Raw genomic sequence first — 20376 nt, 5'->3', positions numbered from 1 at the left:
TGATGGCAGGTGCCTTGAGACAGTAGAAGAGAGCACAGCTTACTCAGGCTTATTTTCTATAAAATAAATCTTACAGAGAAGTCTAGCACATAAACCACCTTATAAACTAAAACAAGCTAGCAAACTCACAGCCCTCTGCTGCCCAGGCTCCCTCCTCACCTTTGGCAAGGGTCTCGGGTGGGCCCAGAGGGCCTCGGAGCCTCTCCACGCAGCAGGAGGAGACGTAGCTGGGTCTAAATTATGTTGCTGACTGTGCTTCCATCTGTTATTTGTTCTTTAATGCTCCCATGGTCTTCTCGATTCTCTAAGAGGTGACCTGGACCTCACTCAGTCACAGCAGATCCAGCCGAGGAGACCCCCGCTTGCTCTTCAGCCAGCTACCACTCACCCTGTGCCCACTGTAGTCACTAGCACCTTCTATCACAGACAAGTCGCTGTCTGCCCCTCCTAGCTGTCTTTGAGCCCCTCCTCTTTCTGCCCAGTTCCTTTTCACACATGTTCTTGGCACCTTTGACTTCTCTCGTGTCCACGCCGTGCTCCCCTACCACTCCGTGACCGCCTCGTGTCCAGAGGTGTAAGAAGCGGCAGAAATCTGCCCCGCCCCCACCCCTGGTCACCCCAGTCTGCTTTTGTTCCAGTCAGGAGAATTTCCTCCTGATAAGTTTTTTGAACCGAATAGTTCACATGCAGAAGCCCAGAGCTGCTGCAGAAGTGATTTTGTATCTAATTCCTTAAAGTTACGAATTAACCTCATCAGCAGGTCTTTTTTTTTTTTTTTAATTTAAATTTTAGTCCGTTAACATACCGTGCAGTATGGGTGTCAGGAGTAAAATTCAGTGATTTCATCACTTACATACAACGCCCTGCACTCATCATAACAAGTTCCCTCCTTAATACCCATCACCCATCTAGCTCATCCCCACCCCCCTCCATCAACCCTCAGTTTGTTCTCTATCATTAAGAGTCTCTTACGGTTCATTTGCCTCTCTCCTCCCCCCCCCCCCCCCCACCACATACACACACCGTTTCCCATATGTTCTTCTGTTTTGTTTCTTAAATTCCACGTAGGAGTGAAATCATACGGTATTTGTCTTTCTCTGACTACTTATGTCACTTAGCATTAATACATTCTAGCTCCGTCAACCTTGCTGCAAATGGCAAGGTTTCACTCTTTTCTATAACTAGTGTTCATGTGTGTGTGTATACACACACACACACACACACACACACACCACATCTTTATCCATCAGACACATGAAAAGATGTTCAACATCATTAGCAGTTTTTTAAATCAGAGATTTCTTTCTTATAAGGAGGCACTGACATTTTTTTCTCAAAATAAGTTTTAAAATAGATTTAAATGGAAATGAACAATTTTCAAAGGGTAAGTTTCCTCACAATTTTGTATCTGTAAACTATAAAAAGTTGGTATGTACTGGAGGCATATTTCGTTTCCTTTACTTCACTGTCCCAGCCGAAATAGCATATATTCAGCTGAAATATAATAAAAATAATGCTAAATTTTGACTCTTAAATATCTAGATTCGGATCCAGTCTTGGCTGCCACTTAGGAGTTTGTGTGACTTTTCGCGAGCTGCCAGCCTGTTTTCTCAACTGTAAAATGGGCTGAACACTACACTCCCGCCAGATGCTTAAGAGATTCTAAAAGGTGGTAGGTGCGAGCGCTCTGCCCCCAGACGGGGCCTGGTGCTGTCACGTGCTGGGCTCTTCCCTGGCTTACCTGGTGCCCAAAAGTAGGTCTTGAGGTATACGTTACTTGCACCTTTCTAAACCAGGTTGTCTGCAGCCATGTGCCTTCCGCGGGTGTTGGCACGGCATTTGATCTGACATTTAAACAGTAGCGTCCTAGAGTGTATGCAGGGAACTTGCCGCCTGCAGAAGGGGAGCGACCCAAATCCTGTGATGAAGCAAAGGAAAGAAGGACACGAGCTTCCTTCTGAAAGGGTTTTGTTTATGAAACTCCTTGTGGCATTTTTACTTTTTCCATGAAAAACTCTTTGTCCTTTTGTCTTCTGCCACTGGCCCCGGTTATGGACGGGGCGTTGATGTGAACACAGTTTCCAAATTGGAAATTAATGAGGTGTTTCATCCAGAGAAACCTTCCTCCCGCACTCTCAGGCATGCTGCCCTGGGAACCCCACCCCCACCCCCTTGTGGGTCTTTGCCCTCCTGCCGCCCTCGTCTATACCGCAGCGATGGGCACCCTTGCTTCTCTGCTACCTCCCCAGTGCTTTCCTGGCTTAAGAATTTTTTAAATCTGTGTATCAGGTATGATTCCCACAGTCTCTGGATCATGTCCAAGCAGGATGGGTTCTGCTTGCCTGAGGCCACTGTCACTGGGCCAGAAAGTTCTTGATGGCTCTTCAGAGCTTGCACTTCAGCCCTTTGTATATTCAGAAAGGAGGCTGGTGCACATTCCCTGGGATGCGGGGATGAAGGGGTGGGGGTGCTCAATTAAGGTGAGAGCACTCCAGGAAAGTTCTCGTCAGCGCCGTAGGCTTGGCCTTGGTGGGGCTCGCGTGTGCTGGTAGGAAGGCTGCCTATCACCGGCGGATAAGGATCGATCTGAGGAGCAGAGGTGCCCATCAGGGGAAAGGTGGCGCACACTGAGATAATGCGGCTGGTGTGTGTGGTTCTCGAGCTTTGGTGAGGAGTGGTAGACTTGTGATTTTGCCAAGTCACAGATAATAAATTTTAAGAACTCTCGCGGATGAAAAGCGGCCTCTAGTCAGCGCTCAGCACTTTCATCAGAGGGTTCTGAGGGAGAAGCAAAGCTCTGTTTAGAGCGAGGACATAATGGGCTTGGGGTTGGCAGGGTGTCTCAGAACCTTGTGGAACTTACTGCAAAGTTTTGTACGTAAATATTTCAAAGGAGAGGACCCGGAGCTTTCATTAGATTTGTGAAGCAGTTCTTGGGGCGCCTGGGTGGCTCAGTCGGTTGAGCGTCCGACTTCAGCTCAGGTCATGATCTCACAGCTCATGAGTCCAAGCCCCACGTCGGGTTCCATGCTGACAGCTTGGAGCCTGGCGCCTGCTTCCGATTCTGTCTCCCTCTCTCTCTGCCCCTAACCCACTGGCATTCTGTCTCTGTCTCTCTCAAAAATAAAAAGCATTAAAAAAAAAAAAAATTAAAGCCGTTCTTGACCCACCAGTTTACATGAAAATAGACACCCAGTCGGGGTGGTTTGAGTCCCCGTGACCTGTGTGTGGTAGTCACCCATATGAGCACACTGTGGTTTCCTGTGTCCTCTAGGAAAAAGGGACCCAGACCCCAGAAGGCCAGATGTCCTATGACTTGAATGCCTGAGGGATTGTAAGGTGTGTGAAAGAGAGGTGTGGAGTGGAATGGAAGGGAAAGTTTCCCCAAATGTGCAAAAGACAGACTGTCAAACAAAATGTTGACACATAGAACGAGGAGGATTGACTGGGTTTGGAGTGAAATGGAGAAAAGGAAACAAGCTGAATCTCCAGGGGAAATCTTTGTGACCACAAGAATGAATAGGTCACGGCCCTGTCATTCTAGAGGAGGCTGGAGCAACTCCATTAATGGGGAGTTTTCAGGAAATGTGGATGTAATAGAAGGACAAGCATGGGCTGACCTTGAAAGGGGCTCTTCTGGAGACCTGCACACACTCCTTCCCCACCGGGACTGTTGGACGATACCTAGCATTGGCTCTTTCTTTTCTCTTGCATTAGGCACACTCAGGACACCTCCTGACAGCCAAATTCAGGGCCTACTTGCTGCAGCAGAAGAGCCGTGAGCACAGTATTTGAATCACTTACATTTTTGGTTAGGAGTGGTTCTCAGAATAATCCAGAAAGTGTAGTTTGAGGATTTTTTTTTTTTTTAAGAAAATTAAAGTCTGATATTATAGGTCCAAGATTCTATAATAAGGCTCTTTGCACTGAGTCAAAGGAAAATGAGAATAGTTGCTGTCATTCTCTTCCTGTGCTTCTTGGCTGCCATTTTAAGAGTGTTGGTTCTTCCTTCGGGGGAGGGTTAGGGTATCAGAGGGGTCTCTCTAGCCTTCCAGGGTAGTAGCTGTGCTCCACAGAGGCTTTGTGGTGTGTACAGCTTCTCTGGGCTAGGCTCTCTCCTTTCCCCCTGAGAACACCTATGGATCCTTCAAATGGCCTTTTTTCAGGAAGCGTATCTCTGAGGTTGTGAACAGAATGGTTTGGCTGATGAAAAGGAAGGCAGAGGGGATGTTTGCAAGCCCAGGCTGAGAGCTTCTGCTACTGATTGGAGCTCCCATTTCCCAAGCCCCCTCTGCCTCTCAGCTCTCAGTACATCTGGCCTTTCCTTGCTCATGAATCCATTCCCCACAGTATTTATCTCAGAGCTTTGCTGCTTCCTTCATGCCCCTGAGCGGCTCCCCCCCAACCCTCCCTCATCCTTGGCTAGCTGATGTGAATGCTGTCACTTCCCCACTTCTTCCCCCCGGATTTGCCTCCCTCACCTCCCCTTTCCTTCCTGCCTCCTCTCCAGGCCACTCTTCCTCTCTCATCGATGGGTTGCCTCCACTTGGCCCGGGATCCATTCCTTTTGTACCGGCTTCTTCCCCTCGCCCCATAAACACAGCCTAGTCCTCCGTCCTGCCAGCCTCCTGGAAGCCGTCATCCACTTGCGTTGCCTCCACCACAGCTGTGCTCCTGTCCTTAACCCAAAGCTTCCCGAAGCTTCTTCACATCATGACACACAGAGGACATGTTGCTGTTTGAATGGCACAAGGGCCGTGGGCACCAGGCTGCTGGAAAGCGGGCTCTGGCTGCCCTGAGGGTGGTTCCTCCCCGACAGCTTTGCGGTTCCACTCTGCCCCCCACCCCACCCCATACCTTTCCCCCCAAAAAGCCTTCCTAAAGATCACCGGTAAGCAAATACTAAACACAAAGACATTTTCTTTGTTTTCATCTTCCTTAACATCCAAGTGGCATTTGAGACTCACTGGTGGTTAAGAGCTCAGACTCTGGCGGTGCTGCTGTGGCTCAGTTCCTGGCTGTGCCTTTTCCAGCTTATGACCTAGAAAGGTTACTTAATGTGTCTGTGCCTCGGTGTCATTCTGCAAATGAGGATAATAAAACCTACATCATGGGGTCGCCGTGTGAGTTAAATGGCTTCTCTGGGGGAAGCGTCTTGTCTCGCTGTAAGTGCTATATAAGTGTCTGTTGGGGCTTTTGAGTACCTCTTTGCTAAAGCCCCTTTCTTCTAACATCGGACCCTCCTGATTTTTTTCCTATGTCTTTGAGCTCTCTTGCTTTTTGTTTTCATTCTCCACATTGTCTTTTTCCCCCCAAAAATGGAGAAGGTAGTAGAGAATGCAGCCTTGACTCTCACTTGCCCTTTCTTTCTTTCTTGAGCCTTCCCACCAATGCCGCCAGCTCCCCACCTGTAGACCAGTCATCTCCCCAGGCCCCAGACCCACACCCCGACTGCCTGCTACGTTGCCCACCGTCTGGATCTCCTCCCTGCACCTCAGACTCCCAAAAATAGTTGAACGTTTCTTTTATTTTTATTTTAAAAGCAATAAATAGCTCATCGTAGAGAACACAAGCAAATTTAAAGGGTACAATACAAGCCAACAGTAATCCCACTGCAACAAGCACCAGCACTAAACTTGGGTGTGTCTTTGAGCTCAGTGGGTCTCAGCCCGGGCCGAGTCTCCCCAGGGCATCGAAGTTTGGCAACGTCTGGAGATATCTGTGGTTGTCAGCTTTGGGTTGCAGGAGGGGCTACTGGCATCTATCAGATAGAGTCCGAGGATATCACCAGACATTCTACGGTGTACAGGATAGGCCCCCACAACAAAGAATTAGGCCACTCAGTAGTGCTGAGGTTGAGAAACCCCATTCTGGACTTCGTCTTGACATAAATGCTCCAAATAGAATAAGTTGGAATTACTTTTCTCTTTCTACCTCCACCCTGCTTGTCTGCCTCTGTTCTCATCTGTCACATATTTGGCATCTACCCCCAGGCCTTCTCCCCCATCCGGTCTTAGTATTGATGACCACTCACCCCAACTAAGGAAGGGGCACTCCACCTTGAGTCCCCTCCTGCTTGGCCTGGTCTGTGCCACCCATGTGCTTGCAGACCTTCTGTTGGCCTCCGCTGCCTGTCCACTGTCCGCGCCTCAGAGTCTGAGCTCCCCGCGGGCAGGAGCTTCCACACTGATCGACCTTCACGCGTAGCTGGAACCTAATGCCATCCTGAGCACGGAGTCGGTGCTTGGCAGAGCTCTGTAGAATGTGTTTGGATGAATGGTTGCATGAAAGAAGAACCCGCAATAAATCCTCCTCATGATTCCCTCACAATCTGTCTTTGCAGATCCTTGGTGAATGGTTTGGTCGGACCATCATTCGCTCCTGCACCAAACTGAGCTACGAGCACGCACAGAGCATGATTGAAAGCCCGACTAAGAAAATCCCTGAGAAGGAGCTGCCCCCCATCTCCCCGGAGCACACCAGCGAGGAGGTACACCAGGCCGTCTTGAATCTCCACGGAATTGCAAAGGAGTTACGCAAACAGCGGTTTGTGGACGGCGCGCTGCGTTTGGATCAAGTCAGTCACTTTTTTTTTTTTTTTTTTTTTTTTTTTTTTTTGTGCAACCAACGGATTTGACTTGTGCTCGAGCCCAGTGTGCGTAAGATTCAGCATGGCAGTCTTGGGATCTTCCCTCCTTTTTCCCCAGTCACAGCCCTAAAACGTTGTTCTCTGAGGCAGGCAGGAACTAACTCTCACCCGCTCTCCAAACTCCACAGACACACGAGGCCCACTGACATGAGCCAAGGCAAAAGGGTCGTGTCTGTGTGGGCGGCCCTGTGACCAGAACTCCCAGCTGGTCCTTCCTGGTAGGCCTGTAGCCCGTATTTGAGCCTTACCTCAATTCCTACCTCAAATCCCTCTGAATGGAGGTGAGAACAGGAAACATGGAAGTTTAGAAGGTAGTTGACCAGTATCGGATCATGAGGCTTAGAAAAAAAGGCATTTCTTCTTATCCCTTGTGTTCCAAAAAGAGTTATATGTTTATAATTCTGGATTCGTATTTGAAGAAGCAGAGAGCTGAGGAGACCGTGGAACGTTGACCGCTGGAGAAAATGACGGCCCAGAATGGTACTGATTGCTCTTTGCGTATCACAGCCATGCCGGTGGCCCTCTGGGACTTCTGCAGCTGTCACTCAAACCTGGTCACATTTCCAAGTCCGTTTCCATGCGCAGCAACTCTTAAGACTTGGGAATTCTTTCCTCAATAGTTGTCAGTACATTATAGAGTCGAGTCCGTGTTCCGTGTATCGTGCGATTTTTTTTTCTTATATTTCTTACCCAAACCCCCAAGAACTGCCCGCCTTGCCTGGTCACTGTGCTTGGGAAGTTTCTGGGTGTATGAAAAAAGAGTTGAGCCTCAGGATTGGCTGATGGAGAGGACTGGCAAGAGCGCAGCCTCACAGAGACGTCTTTCTCTGAGTATCCCAGCTTAGAGAGATCTCAAAAGCCTTTCTAGTTGAAGGCTCCATTTCATCCTACCCTTTGTGATAAGCATCACTAATGCTTCTCAGCGGGCATTATGAAGAGTTGCTGCTCTGGGCCTAGGATTAAGTTAGCAGCGTTTGGGGCAAGTGGATAGTCTGTTGTGCCCGTGCTTGAGGGACCTTCCGGAGCTCTCATGCTCCCCCTCCCCAACCTGGGCTCAGGCAGCCTGAGCAGACCTGTCTGCTCACAAATGCTGATGGGCAGACCGTAGTCGGAGTGGCCACCAAAACAGACCGCAAAGCCAGTAGAAGAGGGACCAGAGGCACAGGAGATGACGGAATATCTCCTTCCTTTCCTTCAGTGAAATTCTTTGTGGGGGTGTGAACACACCCCAGTTCTCACTCACCAGTGGCTGCCTGGTTGTCAAATCCAAGGATGCTTTTCAGTTCTTGCTTCCTAGACTTCTGTTCTGCATTTGGCCCTTTGAAGCTCACCTCCTGGTTCTCTGCTCCCCTTTGTACATCTCCATTAGTGTCCTGCTGGTCGCTTTGCGGAAGCCTCTTCCTCTCCTGTCCCCTATAGGGTTCACATTCCCTAGGATGTACCTCACCCTCTATTTTTTCTCTGTCCACACTCCTTTCCTGAATGAATGCTCTACTCTTATGATTCTAACTACTGACTGGTTGCTGATGATGCCAAAATCCGTCTCTCTGGCCCTGCCCTCCTTCCCAAGCCCTAGAAGGCCTCTCCACCTGCCTTCTTGAACTTTTCCCTGGATGTCCCGTGGTCACATCTGCCAATGTGCCTCATTTCTTCTGCAGGACCCAGTGATCAGTACCCACGGCATGCTGCGCCGGCTGGCTAACGCTCCCTCCTTCCTCGGTGCACGCCCCCACCCAGGGCCCTCATGTGTTTCAGGAGCATTCCTAATTACTCCCAAACCTGATTGTGCTGGGTTTGTGTGTTGCTGTAATTATGCTGTCTAACTGACCAAATAAGAGCATAAAAAAAAGCTTTTGTTTCTGAGAACTAAAATTGTTTGAAGAGATTCAATGAGGATAAATCTTTTTTTTTTTAATTTTTTTTTAAATGTTTTTATTTATTTTTGGGAGAGAGACAGAGCATGAGTGGGGGAGGGGCAGAGAGAGAGGGAGACACAGAATTCAAAGCAGGCTGCAGGCTCTAAGCCATCAGCACAGAGCCTAATGTGGGGCTCGAACCCACAAACCGTGAGATCATGACCTGAGCCGAAGCCGGACGCTCAACTGACTGAGCCACTCGGGTGCCCCAGGATAAATCTTTTAAAACTCTGCTGTTTGGGTATGACAACTATAAAAGAGTAGGGGGTTGGGGCCTCTGGGTGGCTCAGTCGGTTAAGCGTCCGACTTCAGCTCTGGTCGTGATCTCGCAGTTCGTGACTTCAGCTCTGGTCGTGATCTCGCAGAGCCCCATGTCAAGCTCTGTGCTGACAGCTCAGAGCCTGGAGCCTGCTTCCGATTCTGTGTCTCCCTCTCTCGCTGTCCCTCCCCTGCTCACGCTCTCTCTCTCTCTCTCTCAAAAATAAAAACGTTAAAAAAATTTTTATAAAAGAGTAGGGGGAAAAGATCATAAAATTCAGGAAGAATTCTGTATTCAGATGGCTTTACAGAAGTCTGAGTTCTCCCTCTCTTTTAAAGAAACAAAAACTGTAAATTATAGACGATGAATTATGAGTGTAATTTATTCAGAAAAAATACGTATATATCTAATCGGCATCCTCTTTTAAAGAGCTCTGTATTTTTAAAAAACGAATGAATGCATATCTATATAAATTAAGTTAAAACAAGGGGGCGCCTGGCCGGCTCAGTTGCTAGAGCGTGCAACTCTTGATCACAGAGTCCTGAGTTCAAGCCCCCTGTTGGGCATGGAGCCTATTTAAAAATACCTTTTTTAGTTAAAAACAAGAATAAATTCAGTTGGAATAAATGTTTAGTTATAGATAGATAGATAGATATCTTCTGTATGATTCCCGTCTTTAGCCAGCTCCTAGAATAACTTCCCAACTACTGCCTCAAGCACATCAAATGAGAGGGTTTCTGTTACAACATTTTAGAGATCTTACCCTATCAGATTGTTACAAAGTTTGATTGGATTAAGTATATGAAATACTCTATAACTATGAAAATATAAAGGATCAGTTAAGTGATCTCAGCTCACACTGGGATCCTAGGGGTGTGGTAGTCAAGGTAGAAGAATGATCACAGATTACTGATTGATACTGACTGATCTGTTGGCATATCTTAGAATCAGAATTTTATTGCTGAAAATAACCTTAGACATCTGCATCTCACTGGCCCTCACAATTTGTAAATTAGAAAGCTGATGCCACCTCAAAGGTTATATGCAAGTTGCTTATATGCAAGCTGACTCTTTGTTCCGTTTTCCTCCACTTAAACCATGCTGACTTAAGAGAGAAAAGCTTTCCTTCAAAGTAAGAAAAGGAAAAAAAAAACCCTCAAAAGTCCTAATTAGGTTCCAGTTAATTAAGGTTTGAAAATAATGGATGTACATCCTTGGAGTTGATTCCTTGGTTCCCCAGAAAACAAGTTGTGTGGACCACAGCTTTAGAAGGTGGAGCACATCAATCTCCCTCAGCAAGGGACACTGGCGAGATCCTTTATAAATCAGCTAAATGGCCCTATTCAGAAGTCACCGCATTTGTTCTCCGGTGCCTGCTGCCTGCATTTGCCCTCGCGAAAACCCATTTTTCCTCAGTGCTTTTGGCGTGGCCTGCTGCTTGGAGTTTCTCTCTGATGCTTTGCTTGCCTCGTTTTACCACGTCCACATTTTTGGTGGCAGTCCTAAAAAAATACGCCCTTTTGCACCAGCCTCAATGAGAGAGGCTCTGCGAGCGGGTCTGCCGTCGTGTCACACAGTATGCCCTTGAATGCAGAATAAATCTGCTAAAGCAGAAGTTACACCTTTGTAAGAAATCAGTTCATCGTGATGACCTTCCGAATAAGTGAGGTGGAGGGGACTCGGGTAGCGCCTGTTTGTCCGTCAGGGACAGACTGGTTCGGAGGCTGTGAGAGCCACAGCAGCACAGGACTGCTTGACCACTGGGTGCCTGCAGTCAGCCGCTCGGGCCGGAGCTGTCTCACCCACACCTGAGACAGTCTGGGCTGGCGCCAGCTCCCGGAGGACCACCCGCTAAAGTCTTGTCTGCTGCCCCGAGTATGCTGTCAAATGTTAGCAAGCTCTGTACGTGCTGTGGTGTGCAACAGATTGGGAAGCGCTGCCTTAGAGGTCGGATTACTTGCCTCAAATGTCTCTTTTACCTAGAGCTCGAACCTGGTTCTAAAGAGGCTCTAGCTCAGTGAAGTGACATTCCTGTGTTTTCACTGCCCCAAAAGCAAATGCAGGTGCCAGATGCATTTTTTTTTTTTCTTTTTGGTTGGAGGAATTGAAGAGTATCCCTTCCAGGTGGTTTCTTCCCATCTTCATGCTTTCTGCGGTCATGATCATTCTAGACTTTAACACGGATTCTCGTTTTATTTATGATCACATACGTCACTCCTCTGTTTCTTAAAAGGGGGCCCCAGTGTTTTTGTGTTTATCAGAAAAGTAACCATTATGGTTGGTCATCACATGCAAACCTTGAATTTTGAGGAAGGGGAACCGTGAGAAGCTCTCCCTCCTTGCTCTGGTGTTTGCTCTGTGACTCGGGCCTGTCCGACAGGCCTCGAGAGTGTGCAGAGCTCTGGTACTTCTGTTTGTGCCGACACGAAGCGTGCTCCCAGCCAGCCTCCTCGCCAGAGAGGCAGATGACTCTGCCCATGACGTGACAAGGCTTCGGGCTCCTTTTCGAGTCTGTGCCTTAGCGTTGGCCTTAAAGAAAGGATAGCAAGGGAGGGTAGCGGAGTGGTAAATAGAACTCAAAAACGTCTCGGGGAGTATTGATCATTTTCAGGAAACTACACCAACGCTTTTCTGGGGCTTTCTCTCCAGCCCGACATTCCTCAGGCAGGACGTAGCACTTCAGAGAGAGTCCACTCTGTGCCGGCTTCTTTGAGAAACCAGCAGGATGGCCTGCAAGAAACTGGGCCACTTTTGGGGACCCCCAGCAGGTGGACAGGGATGTGAATGGCTCCTACTGAGCCATTGACTTTCTGAATTTAGAGAAAGTTGTGGTGAAGAAAAGCTTACATTTCCATCTCAGGCGATTCCTCCAGCCCAAAGGAGCCTTTACTAAGTTCTCAGCTACATCTTATATGACTCCCTCCTGGCATGATTTTGAAGCCCAAACATCAGGCAGTATCTTTGAGTGGACTTGATTATAAAGATAAACTTGTTGGTAAAATAATTTTTGAATACCATGGGACCCAAGCTGCTGTGGCATGCTATTCTGGATGTCCTTGGCCTAGCCCAGCCATTAAGTTGGGGGTCGGCAGACTTTCTGTAAAGAGCCAAATAGTCCCTATTTTAGGCTTTGTGGACTGTTGCAGTGTGAGAGGAGCCGCAGACAAACACATGAGTGGGGCCGTGTGCCGATAAAACTTTAAGGACACTGGAATTTGAATGTCACAGAATTTTCACGTCGCAAAATAGTATCCTTCCTTTGATGATTTTCCAATCATTTAAAAATGTAAAAACCCCATTTAGTTCATGAGCCGTTCGAGAGCAGGTAGAAGGCTAGGTTTGGCCCGTGGTCCGCAGCTTGCTGACCCCTGCTTACGTGAAACTCGGCTCTGCCAACCCACGCAGCGCGTCCTCGCCGCACAGGGAATCTGGGCTGGGTAATGGAGAACGTTGTGCTAAGTTAGCTCTCGGGGTGGTTTCATGCAATTAAGGAAATTATTCCTTTGATTAGTACCGTGCGTAGCAGGTCCAACTGGAGGGCAGAAGTGGAGGAATGAATCAGTTTAGCACCAGTTCCCTTACCCTAGTTACAGTCAGGTAGCTTCAATTAGCCAGAAGCAAAAAGAGCAGTGGCTCTCATTTGCCACCTCTGCGTGCTGGCAACCTCTTCCCAGCGGGGTCTCGTCCCCAGCCCACCTGCAGTGGTGCTGGCCCCTCCCTCTCGTAGGGCGGGACTGCTCGTGGCAAAACAGGGCTCTCCGGAGGGCTCTCCGGAAGCTGTGTGGCATGTCCGCCCCACCCCACCCCTGTTGCTGTATGTAGCAATACGTTTTGTTGAATCATACGTTTACAGTTATAGAGAGAATGTCTCTGTTCCTCCTCTCCAACGCAGTTGTTTGCAAGAAATGAACATTCCAGCTCTCTACTGCTTAATTTTGGGGCAGTGTGATATTTGGTGCGAGGTGAAAAGGACGGGATATTCATCCTACCTGGCTCTTCCTTGGTCTTATTTACATCATCACTGAAGCACAAGGGTAGGCTGTTGATCAGACGGCAGGACATGTTTGTAGAATTGGTCTCTGTTGTCTTAGTCATAGAGTTCTTCCCTCGGCGTGTGTTCCAAAAGCATTTATTGGGTACCTTGAATGTGCTAGTTGCTGGAGATGAAGGAATAAGGAACGAAGGAATGAGACTCAAGTCCAGGTTCTTAAGCTTACAGTGAGCTGAAGGAGCCAGCAGACCACCCAGAAAATTAAGAGTATGGTGAGACTATGTTGGAGAGGACCAGCACAGTCTCAGGGGATCAGGGAAGATTTGCCAGTGGAGACAGTGTGTACTCTAGGATTTTCAAAAGGTCGAGGGGCTAGCCAGGCCCCGAAGGCAAGAGAAGGCGTTCCAAGCAAACTGCTAGTGCAGGCATGCAAGGGGCAAGAGACGGCACATTTGGGCAATGGCACATTGTTCCAGGGTACATGGTGCTGGTGCAGAGGGGGGAGAGTAGCTAGGAAAGGAGGCAGAGGCCAGGCCTTGAAGACTGCAGGAGTGAGCTGGGGGAGCCATGGAAGATTTTAACCATGGAAGTGATGTGATCAGGACTATGTTTTGGAAAGAGCTGATGGCTGTGGGATGGAAAATAGACGGAAAAAGAACAAAACAGAGAAAGCTCATAATCCATCAGAGAAATGACGAGGGCCTGACCTGAGAGAGAGGCCACAGGGCAAGAGAAAATCACAGATCCAAGAGAGGAAGGAACATGGAGGCTTGACAAATGGACGATCTTGATTAGATGTGAGGGAGAATGGAGGAATCGGGTCTCTGGTTTGGGCACGTAGGTTATACAGTACAGTAGGTTGTATTGACCCGGGCACACCTGGATGGAAGAGTTGAGAAGCAAGATAATTACTTCTGTTTAGGATCTGTTGACCTAGGGTCTGTTGAGGGGTCCACTGGAGAGGGACAGGTAGAAATGTAAAGTGAGTGGGGCGCCTGGGTGGCTCAGTCAGTTAAGTAGCCGACTTCGGCTCAGGTCATGATCTCACGGTCCGTGAGTTCGAGCCCCGCGTCGGGCTCTGTGCTGACAGCTCAGAGCCTGGAGCCTGTTTCAGATTCTGTGTCTCCCTCTCTCTGACCCTCCCCCGTTCATGCTCTGTCTCTCTCTGTCTCAAAATTAAATAAACGTTAAAAAAAAAAAATTAAAAAAAAAAAAAGAAATGTAAAGTGAGCATGTGGGCGTAGGGGTTCAGGGGTCAGCCGGGAAGGTTGGCCTAGAGGTAACCATTTGCTAGCCAGGAGCATCTGAACGGTCCGTAAGCTGTTTAGGAATGAGCTCTAGTGCAGAGGACTCTGGAATGAGCAGCCATGCGGCACTAGACAGGCAGGAGGGTGAGAAACACTTCCTTGTGCCCAGTTCTTAGGTAGTCTTCTCTGATCCCCTCTTTTCCCTAGAAAGGAGGCTTTATAGCAGATTACAAAAGCATAAGTAAATTCCTTTGTCTATAAAAAAGTAAGTATATTCTCATGTCATAAAATTTAGAAAATATAACAGTGTGAAGAAATCAAAACTACCTATAACTCTATCACCCAGAAAGAGCCACTGCTAATATTTTGTCATATTATAGTTCCTTATGAATATCCTCCTTAACACTTCATGGCAAGAGGGAGGAGTGGTTAGCATAACATACATATAATTTTTATGTCCTGCTTTTTAATATTATAGAATGAGTTTTTCTCATGCAATTCAAAATTCTTCTAAACCATTTTAGTGCCTATGTAATATTTCAACATATTAAATGCTCTGGAACACTTGACCATGCCCCAACTGTGGATATTTAGATTACAGTTTTATTATACAATAAATAATAATGCCATAAGCTACCTTGTGTTCATAAGTCTTTGCTCTGATCTCTGATTATTTCCTTAGGACAGTCCTAGAACTATGCTGATAGAGTCACAGGTACAGACATATTTAAGACTCTTCAGGGGCGCCTGGGTGGCTCAATCGGTTAAGCATCTGACTCTGGATTTCAGCTCAGGTCATGACCTCGCGCCATTCATGAGATTGATTCTCTCTCTCTCATGTGATTCTCTCTCTCCCCCTCTCTCTCTGCCCCTCCCCTGCTCGCCCGCTCTCCCTCTGTCTCAAAATAAACAAACTTAAAGAAAATAGAAAGAATCTTCAAACATTGCCACAGTCCCTTCCAGAAATGTTGTACCAACTTCTCCTCCTGCCAGTAGCCTATGAATACTGACACCTGTTGTGGAACTGTCAGGAGTTCTCTATGAGGGGTGCATCTGTCTGTCTATCTCTGCCTCTCTTTCCCTGTCTCTCAAAGTTGTGTCTAGGTCTCCTGAAATATCCCGGTGGCTGTGATCTTGGGTTATTCCTTCATCTTTCCTGTTTTGTTGATTTTATTTTCATGAGGTCTTGCCTATATAGACTCTTCCTACGTGCATTAACCATTATAGAAAATACTCCTAAGAGTCCTAAAATCTAAAATGACCGAGAGAGGTGGTTGAAAGCATCTTGTTAACCCCTTGCTGAAGCCGAGACTGGAGAGCAGCCCCTCACCCCAACCAGGTCCATCTTTCTTCTCATTAGAATCAGTAAAGAAACCCATCCTCTTTGAAATGGTTCTGAGAATTATTGTTGCATGTTTAGATCCTCAGGGAATATTTGTAACTTCACTAGTTTATTTGTGGCTCTTACCTCCTGTGTATAATAGCTTTGGGTTGGCCTGAAGTGAATAATTATAAGGAAATCCAATTGAATTAAGACTACAGGGCAGAATGGCTCTATGTAATCTTTGCCACCATAAGAATTGCTACACTTCTCTCAACTCTTGGTTTCGGCTCAGGTCATGATCTCGAGGTTTATGAGTTCAGGCCCTACATCAGGCTCCACGCTGACAGCTGGGAGCCTGCTTGGGATTCGCTGCCTCTCCTCTCTCTCTGCCCCTCCCCTGCTTGCATGCTCGCTTTCTCTGTCTCTCTCTCTCTCTCTCTCTCTCAAAATAAATAAGTTAAAAAAAAATTGCTCTTGCTTCTTTTTAGGGTAGACATAAACAGTACAGGAAGGTTTCTACTGGAAGGTCAGGCTTCTGTTTAAATGTTGACAGATGCACATTATTTCAGCCATGGAGACAGTGCTAGAATTAGCAAGGCTTAAAGAACATCAGCCTGTCAGTTTTTCCCAGTTACCGCTTTCATACTAACTCTATTAGTGCAATTTTCATTTAAATGTATCTAACTCATTTATAAATAAGTCTATAGCTAAGAATCTGTGCTCCTTTGAGCGAATCAGCACCCGGGTCATCTGCATGGCCTCTGTGGAGGGGAGGAGAGCAACAGGGCAAAATGGGCTGCAGCCTCAGGCCTCGGGGAGACCTGGGAATACAGGGAGTCCTGTGAGAGAAGGGGAGGGGTGAATCAGATGGCACTCTAATTCCACACAGAGTCTGGGAAAACAGTCCGTACTTATGCATCCCAACAAGAGACAGACCCGAAGACTTGACCTAGTTGTATAGACGTAACACTAATTACAGCCACTGTGGGAGCTGAACACTATCTGTGGCTTGTTAACATACACATAAAAACTCACATATATCATTAAGTGTCAGAGTGACTGTGCCGAGCAGCTTGTTATTACAACCCCAAACTCTTCATGTGCTCACCCTTCCTTTAGGCATGTCACATAGTCATTTACTTGTAATTTTCAAAAATTAGAAGGAATATGGGTAGTATTATTCTGGAAGCTATTAAAAATACAGACTCAGACATGATCTCGGACCCTCACCAGGCAGATATTTCTTAAGTTCCTGTTGTGTTACAAGTACCGCTCACAGCTCTATAAAGGAGCCTTAGACAGTGGAAGACGAACTTCCTACCTTCAGGTTGCACAGTGAACTTGAGAACTCTGTGTACTTACAAGAAACCCCAATAAGATAAAAGCAAGGGCATAGTCTGCTGTCACGGGGCAGAAGGAATAGGTTATTAGGTAGGGTGGGATTCGTAAAAGAAGGCTAGCTTGGGAAGGGAAGCCCCGACTCACTCGGTGGTGAAGGGCGGGAAGGGCATAGCTGGCGAGGAGATGCTGAACGGCATGGAATGCCCACCCTGTTGAGACTTCATGGTATACCCCATCGCGTTGCTCTCTCCTCTGCGTTCTTTCCGAACCCACTGAGAAATAGACACACAAGTCAGACTGAGGTCGAAATAATCCAGTACTGATAAAGTTTGCACGAGAGAAGGCAGCTTGAGCAGGTTCAAGCATTTGCAATAACCCAGAAACTAATGTTATGAAAAGAAACTCTGGTTGGAGTGATTAGAGGGAGCAGAAGGTAGCCAGAGACAGAAATGTGCTCCCTACCAGACCGGGTACCCCAGGGATGGTCCTAAGTGTGACCTTCACTACTCTCCAGTGCCCCTACGAGGTTCCCGGGCAGTGGCCGCTGCTATGGCCAGAACAGACCCTCAGCAGAACTCTGAGGACTGTGTTTTATGACTTTACCAAGTGAACTTGGCTCTTACCCTACTTCTAGAAGCTTTTCACTTGCCTGCTTCTTTCTGCTTGCCTCTGTCCAGGCTCATTTCTTCAAGAAGGGAAAAGCACACCCCGCCCCCCTTAAACCTGTCTTACTTTCGGGGAACCTGAAGACTGAACCTCCAATCCCACTGCACTGGCCAGCCCATCCTTCCCTCCCGCTTAGGGCTCCCCTAGCACTTTGTTTATGACTGTCACCTGTCTTGATCACATTGTCACACTGCTTTGTCGTTTTCCATTTTCTTCCCTGTCTCCTTCTCTGAGACAGTGACTTCCTTAAGGATGGCGCCTTGTTCATCGTTGGATCTCCACCCCCTGCACAGTGCTTGTTTGTAACCAGGTGTTTCAAGGTCTCGAAGCATCTCTGTACTTACTGGTCTTTTTAAAAGATGATAGTGGTTGTGATCTTGGAGAGGGACTGTAGCTCTACAAGAAAGCCGTGCTTATGTAAGAGAATTAAATGCACATTATAAATCAGAGGTTTCCTCCCCTTTTGCATAAAAGGGTTGGGCGTTTGATTCCTTGCCAAGGCATCCAGGATTTAGAAGAGGGTGTAATGAGGACTTTCTCAAGGTGGAGCTGCCTGGACAGGTGTGAAGAGGCAGGAAGCTTCAGCACCCCAGGGGGCTGGCAGTGCTTCTGAGGCATCCTGAGCACTTCCGTGTTCACCTCTGTGGCCCCAGACCAAGCTGTGCCCCTCAGGGAGCCTGGCAGAAGAGGCTCTCCAGGAGAAGGCAGAGACCCCCAGTGCGCTACCCTGCGAACAGAAATGTTCAGGCTTGTCGGAGAACTGGCTTGCCAGCATGGAAAGGTGGGCAGGGCACCAGACCCCCCCCCCCCCCACCTGCCTTTCGCAAGTTTCCATCTGGAGTGGGCTGATGTCAGCTGCTGTCCCCCACCCGCATGACAAGATGGGAATGGTTTGTATACCATGATGAGATCCCCAGTCTGTGCTTCCTCCGTGAGTTCCGATCAGAGCCTGGTTTTGCTGTTCATGGAAATGATTTGCACCAGACAGAGGTTCTGTGTTAGTTGCTGCTGGGCTGTCTGAGAAGAGTAGATACCTCACGTCACAGTTCAGATTGAGAGTGTTCCCAGATGACTCAGACTTAAGTCCCTAGCGTTTCCAGGGGGCAGAGAAGGGAGGCAAGGGGCTCTCACTCTGACAAGATGATGTATAAGAAACTTCTGGGGGTCGAGCAGGGGAGTGGCCAGCACCCCTTGTTCCTCTCTGAGATGCAGGCCTTTCAGGTTCCAGGCCTCTCTGTCTTTTGGGTAATTGTATTCATGATTAGGAAGGGCTTGGACTCTCCCTTTTCTGTTCACAGGGCATTCTGCACGTCCTCACCCTGCCCCCCGTCACACCCCACGTCACTCGAATGTGAGCCAAACGGCTACATAAGAGATGTGGAACCCTTTGACGTTAGTAAAACCTGCACTGGGGAAAGGGAACCCTGGCAGCTGATCCTGGGATTTTACCATGACCGTGTCCCGGGGCTGGCCCAATTGATTTTGGTTTCCATGGTTCAGTGAGCCAGGGGGCTCTGCTCCTTTTTGCTATCCTAAACTCCGCTGCCGGATTGAGTTCCCCCAAGGCTGCTTACACCTGTCACTCAAGGACCTGCAGTCTCCTGAAGCAGATTTCATGGACCAGTCATGTTTCCATAAATAATCCAGGACAAGATAGAAGATTGCTAGGTTTGAATTTTTCCAAACAAGGATATTGTCTTAAAAAGCTCGTTACCATCTGGGCGCCTGGGTGGCTCAGCTGGTTAGGCAGCCAGCTCTTTATTTCAGCTCAGGTCACGATCTCAACGGTTTGTGAGTTCGAGCCCCACATTGGGCTCTGTGCTCACCGTGCGGAACCTGCCTTGGATCCTCTGTCTCCCTCTTTCTGGCCATCTCTGTCTCTCTCTTTCAAAAATAAATAAATGTTAAAAAAAATTTAAATAAGCTAGTTACCATCTATTGTCATAATTTTATAAATGAAAACATTTTAGCACCGAAATGAAGGAAAGGCATGTTTTACAGTATGAAGCAGTCCTTTACATTGACTTGGTTGAGCTTTGTGGAAAACCTTTCTTTTTGTTAACCGCAGACCAGCCTTTGAGGACAACTGGGTTGCACCATCAGCTCCAATGCCTCCTGGCTTTGGAGACCATCTGTGACGGCCTGTGTTTGGTGGTCCCTGAGTCCCACCAACCTGTCTTCCTGACTCAGCCATCCTGCTTTCACACAGCCTGGGCCTCCACCTGTCACCCCCATCCCCACACACCTCCCTTCCTCCAGAAGCCTCTCCAAACGGACTGCCTCCTCCCCCCATGTCTTCTCGAGGCTCCTGATGCAGTACTGCTGGGTTTTGCATTCATTTCGTCTTGTAGTTTTACTTCTTTATTCCCCTCCTCTCCCTGCCTGTCTGCATTCTTGAGTATCAGCTGTGTAGAAGGCAGACGCGTGGCTGCAAATTCTCACCCGTACATCTGCGGTGTCAGAGCACAGAACAGGCGTGCTAAAAGCAGTTCAGAGCCCTCTGAACGTCACCTGAGGTCAGCGGGTGTCCATTCTATGTGAAGTCTAGAACTTGAATATATAGTCCCGTTATTCCTCAAGAAATTCCCGCATTTTAAAAGAATAGTACTACTATAACAGTTTATTTTGTAACACTTCTTCCATTCCCATTTTAAATGGGCTGTGGCAGATATTTTTATTTGTATGTATGTATGTATGTATTTATTTTGAGAGAGAGAGAGAGTGCACATGTGCCAGCACAAGCGGGGGAGCAGCAGAGGGAGAGACAGGATCCCAGGCAGGCTCCACGTTCAGCACGGCCGTGAGATCATGACCTGAGCCGAAATCGAGTCAGACACTTAACCAACTGAGCCACCCGGGTGCCCCGACATTTTTAAACTAAAGAGAATTTAAGAACTTTAAAAGTATTTTGTAACTTTATCTCTTTTGACTTATCTTTTTAATTTCCCACACATTCTTTTCATATCTACCAGGTACAAGTACC

The 20376-nt window shown here is 47.7% G+C and overlaps 1 protein-coding gene across 7 annotated transcripts in view; it reads left to right on the top strand.

Moving 5' to 3' along the window:
• The window catches only part of DIS3L2 (DIS3 like 3'-5' exoribonuclease 2), a 345141-nt gene that overhangs the window by 261928 nt on the left and 62837 nt on the right, over positions 1-20376 (top strand). For 6 of the 7 annotated variants that reach the window (XM_019445568.2, XM_019445566.2, XM_019445567.2 and 3 more), the window contains one exon: positions 6344-6577. The exons of the other annotated variant lie outside the window; for it this stretch is intronic. In XM_019445568.2, coding sequence (XP_019301113.2) covers positions 6344-6577 — 234 coding nt within the window. The remainder of the gene's footprint in view (positions 1-6343; positions 6578-20376) is intronic. 7 annotated transcript variants of the gene reach the window in all.

The sequence above is a fragment of the Panthera pardus genome, unplaced genomic scaffold, assembly GCF_024362965.1.
Source record: "Panthera pardus isolate Hobbes unplaced genomic scaffold, ASM2436296v1 HiC_scaffold_10, whole genome shotgun sequence".
Classification (NCBI taxonomy): domain Eukaryota; kingdom Metazoa; phylum Chordata; class Mammalia; order Carnivora; family Felidae; genus Panthera; species Panthera pardus.
The sequence above is the reverse complement of the archived record's forward strand: the minus strand, read 5'-3'. Positions and strand labels throughout refer to the sequence as shown.